Source organism: Nematolebias whitei, chromosome 6 (assembly GCF_014905685.2).
Source record: "Nematolebias whitei isolate Nwh7 chromosome 6, NemWhi1, whole genome shotgun sequence".
Taxonomy (NCBI): domain Eukaryota; kingdom Metazoa; phylum Chordata; class Actinopteri; order Cyprinodontiformes; family Rivulidae; genus Nematolebias; species Nematolebias whitei.
Window position 1 is genome coordinate 38,629,186 of NC_056503.1, and position 9,595 is coordinate 38,638,780.

A 9,595-nucleotide genomic window follows, 5' to 3' on the forward strand; every position below is an offset into this window, starting at 1 on the left:
CCCCCCCCCCCCCCCCCAGCCTGACAGCGACGCGTCCGTGAAGACTGACCCGTGACGTGGGTCTGCTGAGGGGGACTCCCTCTGACAGAAACAAGGTGTTTCCCCAGAGTCGGAGGTCTGCTCTCACAGAGGAAGGGCCAATGATCATCCGTCGTTTTGTTTTACTGGATCCACATGCAGACGTGCAAAACCACCTCTGGAGGCGTCTCATGTGAAACAAACCAGCGGAACCACTGTGTGAGTGACTTTAAAAAAGTGTCGAATCTAGTTTGTGATAAACGAGCTTCATGGTGGTTGAATTTAATTCCACTCCCAGAAAAACAAATGTCTGGGCCGGGAAAATCGAGCTTCCTTCCAATTTATGGCGAAGCCCAGATTTAACAGGTGTGATGTCAACACCTGATCCTGCATCAGCGCCTCCTGTCTGGAGTGACAGGAGCAGCAGATCATCCAGGTAAAACAAAAACTCTCGTCTCTGTGTTAGGATGATCGGTATGCGTTCTCTGGATGTTGTACAACAGATCCAAAAAACGGTCTCACCCCTCCGGTCCGTGAGTAAAAACCCTGTGTTTTCTCTCCGTTGGGGGACTCTGTAGATTACTTTTATCAGAAACACTTGGATTTCTGCATTTAGGGATGAGATTTAGTCTGATTATGACGGGACCGTTTTTATAACTCCTCTGAATGGAGGGGTTCGGGTTGCAAACTAACTTGTACCATTTGCATAAAACCTTGTCCATCCATCTGAAAAAACGGCGAGCATGTTTTAGCCACTCTACGTAACGTTCGTAGGGTGAACGTGCGTTAAGTGATGTGTCATGTTTTGTACGGCTGTCAGCAGTCCGCCCCTCAACCGCCGTCATGCGTCGCGGGAATGTTTTCTGTGTGATCCAGGGAGAGACTTGTGCTGAAGGCAAAGCGTGTGACAGCTGATGACGTGGTGGGGCTGCGCGTTTGACGTCGCTGTGCGAACGTTGAAAAGGCGGAGGGCGTGACTTCATTAACGCCGTGCTGTTGGAGTGAAGGCTGCTAGCCCCGCGGGAGCACACGTTTTTCTCTGGAGGGACGCGCGCCGCTCTCGCTGGAGGGGCGTGCGCTGGAGGGAGGCGGGACTCATTACCGGGTTCTTTCAGCTGCTTCACGTTTAAGCTGCGGTGAGCTGCCAAAAGCTGAGACGCGGTGGGTGACGGCTGCCCGCGTTTGATTCGTTGAGACGGGTGTCGTTTCTTGTGAGAGAGAAGGACCTCCACCCGAACCAGCCTGCGGACCACATTTATACCGATGTGAGCTGGTAGCGCCGGCAGCTGTGTGTGTGCGCCAGCATCAACGCAGCGCCGTTGGATGGAGGCTGTTCATCTTAGTGATCGACTCGTCATGTCTAGAGCGGCGGTGAGTTAAAAACCTTATTTAAGGACACCGGCTCATGTGGGGAGGCTGTTCCATCCCACGAGTGCGAGTTGACACCGCTTGAGTGAGGATCGTGCAGTTCTAGTTGATAACGAGTTATTTTCGCTTACCGTTGTGCCGTGATCGACTCGTCATGTCTAGAGCGACGGCGAGTTTAAAAACCTTTAATTAAGGACACCGGCTCATGTGTGGAGGCTGTTCTGTGATCGACTCATCATGTCTTAGAGCGACGGTGAGTTTAAAAACCTTAAGGACACCGGCTCGTGTGTGGGGCTGTTTCATCCCACAAGTGCGAGTTGACATCGCTTGAGTGAAAATCGTGCAGCTCGGGATTATAACGAGTTATTTTCACTTACCATCGTGCCCTGTAAGCGACTAGTAATGTCTTGGAGCGGCGGTGAGTTTAAAAAACCTTATTAAGGACACCGGCTCTTAATGTGTGCGGCCGCTGTGAGCTCATCCGGGCTTACAGACTGGCTAAAAAACAGACACTTTGATCATTAATGATGATTTATTTCAACTTTCGTGTCACTTTTACACACACCCTCCGGAGACCGTCATTTTGAGAAACTTCTCTCTCATGAGCTCTGCGATTGTTTGCCCAGAGCGCTGTCTTGCAGGCGAACTCTGGGGAAACGCTGAGCTGCAGGTTGCCGGAGTGAAGAGGGCTGGATTCTGACGGGCGGGGCTGGTGGTGGAACTCAGCGAGAGCTGCGGCCGTGGAAAAGTCGAAGCTTGCTCGCGACGGTCCCTCCAGCGGGCCGGGGTGGGCCGCGCGGCTTGATGAGGTGGCGCACAGCCTCTGGCACCTCCTCCGACTGTTTCAATTCGCCAGCATGGTTTGAAGCTGCTCTGAACAGTGCGTCCGCGATGGGCTTCATCAGGTCTTGTGCAGTTTCTCCGGCAGCGAGGGGAGTAACGAAGCCAGGTGGATCGTTGGATCATCGTCATCCGCGCTGCTGTCCTCGACAGGCAAACCGTAGGAGAGGCACATATGTTGAGCTGGCGTCAGCTGCCTTACAGAGGGAGTTCTTTGTCTCCAAGGCAGGTCTGCGGCCTTCAGTCCCTCGGACATGCTATATGCTAGCAGCGCACGTTTGTTGCTAACTGCGGCTGCCTGAAAACACATCGGTGGGCTCGATTGGAGAGCGTGGTCGCCGTCTGGTTCGTGTTCCTCCGGAGGGACGGGACGCTGCTCCGACCTGGGCAGCTTCGCACCGGAAGCTTCCGCGAGGCTTGGCTCCAGGGGGGTTACCGAGGAATAGCCCCGCTCGGTGAATCCCTCAACTCTGGTGATGGGAGCGGACTGGGGACCGACTCCTACAATCTACCAGGAAAGAACCGTCTGTGGCCTCGCCCGTCGAACGTCCTGTTGGAACGCGAGGCCGTATGGATCAAGACGGTGAGCCACAGTGGAGCCCAGTGAAAAACAACCTTCCCGCCGATCATCCGAACTGGCGGGAAAAGGCGAGGGACGTAGAAAAAAGGGGTCCCTTCATGTCAGCCTCCTCCTGGGTTCCGCCGGGCAACCGAGAGGGCGCTGTCGGCCGGGAGCGGTGTGATCGCCGATGCGAAACGAGGTGGGATGGGGTGAGCATTCACTCAGCCCCCCTCCACTACGCTCCCCAGGAGGGAATGAGCAGCGGGGGCTGCAGCTGAGCACGCCTTGCCCCGGGGGAACCATCCGGTTCGCCCCGAGGGTCGGCGATAAGAGGAAAAAATACAACATGGCGTTGTCCAGCGTGTAGTGACCTGTCACTGGGAAATGTTCCCTGGCGCTTACCTTGGAATAAGACTGCTCGTCATCTTCTCCTCGGGGAGGAGAACTCACCGGACGACCGGAGGTCGACTGCCGGGCCAAGCATCCTTCACAAAGGTTGGTCATTTACACAATTTATCCTCTTTGTTCTTCTGACAGTGCTATATTAGCTCGCTGAAGAAAAAATGGGAGCCGATTTCCCGCTCTTAACGTAATTTATACGGACCGAGTGGGGCCCACACAGCAGGTGGGCGTGGACTAAATTTTTTCAGTGCTTATGCTCTGCATAACGGGATAAACCCATCAGCGACAGCCTTAAAGGGCGAAGCCTATATGAAATAGAACAAGATCAAATGTTATAAAAGTTATTTGCATGTCTAAACCATTGCTATAGACTTTGTTGACAGGCGTCGTCTTCATCCCGGATGTTTCACCCTCCAGCCCTTCGTCCAAATTGGGGTAATTAGAATACCCTGAATATTACCCAGAGAGAACTACAGTTAAACACACTTAGGCTGGGTTCGAGAGACTCGTCCAGATTACAAAAACAACCTTCATCCGCAGGACACACACTTATCTCACCCCACGCACGGTTCATTGAATCAAGTAGCTGTGACCCCTAAAGTGAAGTTTCATCCGGGCCCAAAAAATCCAACTTGACCAGGCCCCAGCCCATAGCCATCATTTCCAATCCCCACCCGACCCAACGAATTAACAATAATTACAGGTCCGAACCCCCCATATGAAACCCCCATAGAAATGACAGCTCTACCCTACAGGTGTTAACGGTTGCTCTTTCTCTAATGACGTTGGCAATTGTTCAGAGGTCTAAAATAATGTGTCGTTTTCAGCACTTTTTTTGTTTCTCTGTTCTTCATTTGCTGAAAACCAAAACATTTCCTGTCTGATTCTCGTTCAGGTTGGATGGATCAGTTCCTGATGGGGTTGTGATCTCCAACGCCAGCCTTACTTTCACCCACCGGCTGCAGCGCAATGATTCTGCCATCTATCGCTGTGAAGTGACGAACGACGTTGGTCTGCGCAGTCGGGACGTGAATTTCTGGGTTCAAGGTACTTTTGACACCCCCCCCCCCCCCAACATCGTTTGTAAAGTTTTACTACACTTTAACCATCTGCTGAGTTAAATTACTGAGCTTTAACAATCAGTGTAACAAAGAGCACGTTTCTTTTGCTTTCGAGAACTTTTTCTCATAAAAGATCCAATTTTCAGTTAATTCTGGCCGTAGATCAACAATATTCAACAATATAGGGGGGAGTGGTGGCGCAGAGGTTAGAGAGGTGGGCCTGTGATCCGAAGATCGCCGGTTCACGCCCCGGCCCCGACAACATCAAAATTGTGGGTGGGGTAGGTGAAACACCCACACTTGCCCCCACCCTCATTCGCCCCACTCTGGGCCCATGAGCAAGGCCCTTAACCCCCACCATGTGCTCCCTAAACAGGTCTCTCTTGAAAATGAGTTCTCGTGGCTCAATGAGACTAACCTGGATAAATAAAGGCTAAATGAAAAAAAAAAATATTAAAGACGTTAAGCCTTTATACAAATACAGATGTCCCTGCCCAGATCTACTTTCACACATTCCTGGCAGCAGGAGCACAGAGTGCAGATAAAGAGAATCAGTACCAAATCATTCCATCGGTGTGGTTTTGGCAACATTAGATGTCTCAGATAAGGACGAAGGTATTTACTCTTTGCTGGTTCAGCACAGTTTGCACCCCTGCCGCCTTTTTACTGTGCTTTAAGGTTGGGTTACACAGTGAAACATAAAGAGTTGTGTTCACAGATTTGCAGCAGGCAGATGTCTGTTTATAACCCAGAAAAAATGTGTTATTCAGCACTTTGTTGTCTAACAGCAGCGGTGCTCACAGGGATCAAATTATTTAGCTTAATTCAACAACCGAAAGATTAAGTATTGAAATAATATAAGGCGACTCGCTCGTTCATCAAACAGACTTTCCATGCATTTACATCTGATCTTGTTGATTAATTGGTGTAAATCCTGAAATAAAGCATCCAGCAAGTTGAACTCCTGTCTGCTTCCTGTGCGTGTCCTTGTTTGGCTGGTCGGCTTCGTTTTTATGAAGCCAGGGCGTGGATCCTGAGAACTCTGCACCTCTTTTTTTAATTCCTTCTATGCTCCTTTCCCAAACTAAGTAAATGCTTCTTTTAGGTACATGTGCCCCATTTAACCCTCAGTTATTTTCTCTCTGCTGAGTAGAAAGAGCTGCTGGAGTCTTAAAACAGACCCATCGGTGTTCAGGAGCTGTTCTTCAAATGAAAGCCCAGCTGACATCCTGTCCAGAGTGGACTTGCACTGAGCAATTATCTTGTTTCTCTTGTCAAATATTGAGTCTTGGGCATGCATCCTCTTGCCTCCCTTCCCTGTAGAGATGACCAGGTTGAGTTCAGTAATGCCCCCCACCCTCCCCTCATGTCAGCCAGATGTAGCCATTTCACATTCCTTGACGTCTCCTCAGCCTTGTCATTTTGGACTGCTAGTCTTTCCAGTGATCATCCACTGGTTGTAGATTCTCATTCCCCACGTTGGGTTTGAATGTCCTGCGGCGGTGGTGGGGGTGGGTGGAGCTCATTAGTTTACCAGCTTTCACCTTAGTTTACTTTCACTCATGCCTTTGCTGTTTTCCTGAACCTTCAGTCTGAAATGTGTAGCATAATCCCAATTAATTAGATTATTTCTAAATCCATAATTTTAGCCCTTAACAAATTTAGGATTTCTAAAAGTAATGGATGATTTGGACCACACCTCTTTGTAGTCCGGCTTTGTGACCCGTCTGTAAAGTCACTGGATAGTGTTATCAGGCTGTTCTCCATCCTGCAGCCTGCAGGTCAGCGTGGAGGCGCTTATCTTGGCCTTGAGCTCCAAGCAGCCTGCGCCTCTCCATCTCTGGCTGCTATCAAAGAGCTGGACGCTGAAGGGCACATCAGTTGCAGGAACCTCACATCGATCACGGCGTTTCATCTTCTCACACGTCTTCCACAAAGCCAGGTTTAGGATAAAGGGGGTAAAGTTAATCAAACTCCCGACGCTCATGAGTACATGCCCTCTTGTGTCTCTTTTTTACACTCACTCTGACATTTAGCACTTCAGCTCTTTCTTCTAGTTCTTGTCTCTTTTCTTTTGCGCAGCTTTCAGCAGATGTTTTACAGCTTTAGGAGAGACGTTATGCTCCAACACAGATTCCTCCACTGAGTGTAAAAATTTCATTAATGAAGTAAATTTGCAGAACGTTTTTTTTTTTTTATCAGTCTTACAGCTCTTCACTACATTTGCTGTCTGCTTTAAACCATTTAATCACATTTGTTCTACAGATCCTCCCCCCACCACTGCAGCGCCCAGCACCACCGCTTCCCTCCTCCACGACACCTCCGGAACGGACACTGACCTGGGCCGGAAGAGAGCCCTGTTCACCTCCCCCACCCTGGCCTCCATCTCCGACAGCAGCCTGGGCACTATAGTGGGCGGGGCAGTGGGTGGCGTTCTCTTCCTGATCCTGCTGTTGATCCTTGGCGGGGTCTGCTTCATGCGCCAACGCAGAACCTTCAGAGGAGACTACTACACCAAACAGTACCTGGGACCCTCCGACATGCAGAAGGAGTCTCAGGTGGACGTGCTGCAGCCGCACGAGCTGCAGGAGGTTTACGGGGACAAAGTGAGCAAAGGCAGCCAGGAGCTGAAGCCCAAACTGGGCGGTGACATTATTTACCCCGACTACACCCCTGAACGCAAGGACAGGGAAGACTGGGCCGACAGGGGAGATGTACACAGGGGCATCAAGGATGGAAACTACTTCACAGATCACTACAACACCCAAAACATGCACCCCTGTGGGCCTCCTGTACACAGCCCCGTTGTGAACAACGGATCCCCCTACCTCCCGGACGACAGCTATGACAATGGTACAGACAGCGACTACGTGTCACACATGGACGGATCTGTGATTTCACGCAGAGAGTGGTACGTTTGAGGGAGGACGCAAACAAAACAATGGACATGTGACCGAGAGCGAGTCAACAAGTGACAGATAACTCTTCAAAGGGTGTGGTATTTCTGTTAAAGATCATATCTGAATTCAGTTTCACAGCGAGGTCTTTGAGTAATCCAGCTCTGCCTTGATTGTAACCACTTAACCTTAAAGATATTTTTTGTGGATTGTATTACAATTTTGTAGCAAAGAGCTGCAAATAAGCTGGAAAACCTCAGAGATATTATCTGATTTTGCTCGGGCGTACTCTGAAGTTTCGACTGATGTGAATAGGGTTTTGTGTTCTGCTTGTTTGTGTTTGCACCTGTCGTTTTCCCAGGTCAGAGGTCAGACGTTCAGACCCTTGTTGGTGAAGTATTTCTACCCCTGACTGAGCTCTGCGCTTAAAAAAAACTCAACGTCTGTGGCATTTAGAGAAATGGGCTCTTGATTGCTTTGTGCATTTTCACTCAGGTGAAATGTTTAACAAGACTGCAATCAGCATTTAAAGCAAATTAAACTGCATGCTTTTAAAATAAATAATAACACTACGAGAAAGGGAAAGTCACGCGATTAAAAGGGAGAACTGCACCGGCGTTGTACCAAGGGAAAAACAGTGATGGGAGTACATTACACACAAACACAGCTCAGTTTGAACACTTTACTACATTTGTCCTTTTGCAAACTCTCTGAAACAGTGAACTCGTCACTTCAGAGACCACGCCTTGTGGAAAGCACTTTTACACTCAGCTGTTCCTAAACATATCCCAACATTTCAACACAAAATGTTACCAAAAGAAATAATTCATTAAAACTTGAAGTATTTCTAAGTAACTCCACAAACCTGGGCTGCTTTAAAAAAAAAAAAAAAAAGAGTTGATTGAAATAATTCTGTAACTGAGGCTTGACTCAAACGCACATTACTCAGAAATATTTTCAAACATCTGCAGGATTTTGTAAAAATGCTTATCTTGACAGTTTGTGCAGCTTAATGCCGGCAGGTCTTTACATAAAGGTTCACTGCAGTTTCTTCCTCTTGTCATTTCCTACAGAAGCTGATATAAAAAGTGCAGGTAGTGAGTTTTGTTTTTGTCGTCGAACAGAATTGTAGGTTCCAGTCTGACAGCACTTTATCATTTTCTGCTGTGCAAGAGCTTCCATTTTCCACATTTGCCCAAATTTAGTGACTTCATTCAAAACCCCAGACAAAGCTGGTGTGTTGGAAAGGAGTAGCACAAAAGTAAACCCAGTTTATCCATTTCCTCAATGTTACCATTCAGTATTAATGCCTTAAAAGAACTCCTACGGTTCATTGTTTGATAGTCCAAACCCAGGCAGAATCAGAAATCTGATTGCAATCAATGCTAACCACTTCTCCACAGTTTACACGTAAATAGTTGCAGGTAAAGCACTTATTACGAGCAGGATGAGGGTTCATGGAGACAAACAACCAATGCCAGGTTTAAAAATATGAAGTTAGCTTCTGTTTTACTCTGTTTAATTAAGATAAAATACTCTGCCTGATGTTGAGAGATGCTGCAGATCAGAAATGTCAGACTCAGACTGGTGTTTAAAACAGATTTATTTACAGGAATAACGACGCTCAGACTCTGAGATCCTCTGCAGAGACTCGGACTAACAGCAGGACTACTCTGGAAGAGGCGTTTAGTATGACGCAATGGTCCGTGTTGGCCGACCAGGTTCTTAACCAGAACCAGGTAAGGCCAGTCCTGGTCTAGCACTGGACGCTCTGTAGTGGAAAAAACTAAATCAGGCACAGTAATGGCATGTCCATCCTAAACTGTGCTTGGGTTTGATTAACCACTCGAACCATATTCACTGGTATCGTCATTAAAACAATTTAATTTCAGTCCCAGTTGGGCCAGTAAGAGCTCAGCTCTGTTATTACCATCTTCAGCCAACTTTAAAACCAGCAGCCAGACCTCGGCCTTCTCCTCTCTAACCCTGATAACAGGCTTCACTGCCGTCTTCCCCACTTTGTGTCCTGAGCATTTTTTTTATTTCTGCCTCCGAGAACGACACAGATCGGTCCTTCTAGGTTTTATCAACCTGAGATCAAAGTAACTGATTATGAAAACCAGATGTGGCTCCAACAGCTGTCATCATCTGGCTTTATGTGGCTGCAGGAACCACCAACCGTTTCTCTGCAGCCCGTCGTCGAGCTTTAAGATGGTGTTTGAGCAACAAATGAGCCATCCTTCAGTTTTTATTTATTTTATTTTATTTTTTTATTCTGTTGCTCCAATCGCTCGGAAACAGTGTGAGCAGCTGACGTCACCGCCGAACCGGCTGTGATGTTGAGGTTTGGCTCCTCTGAGGATCGGCAGCGATCGTGGAAACAAGAAACTCAATCCACCAGTGAAAAAAAGGTTCAGAACCGCGTGGGTCACAGCTGAATGTTTAAT

At 48.2% G+C, this 9,595-nt stretch overlaps 1 protein-coding gene across 1 annotated transcript in view; it reads left to right on the forward strand.

Moving 5' to 3' along the window:
• nectin3a (nectin cell adhesion molecule 3a) overlaps positions 1-8,042 on the forward strand; it is a 42,492-nt gene extending 34,450 nt beyond the window's left edge. Inside the window, exons 5-6 of the mRNA XM_037678271.1 lie at positions 4,086-4,237; positions 6,517-8,042. Coding sequence (XP_037534199.1) covers positions 4,086-4,237; positions 6,517-7,172 — 808 coding nt within the window. The 3' untranslated portion in view covers positions 7,173-8,042. The remainder of the gene's footprint in view (positions 1-4,085; positions 4,238-6,516) is intronic.
• The last annotated feature ends 1,553 nt before the right edge of the window (positions 8,043-9,595 follow it).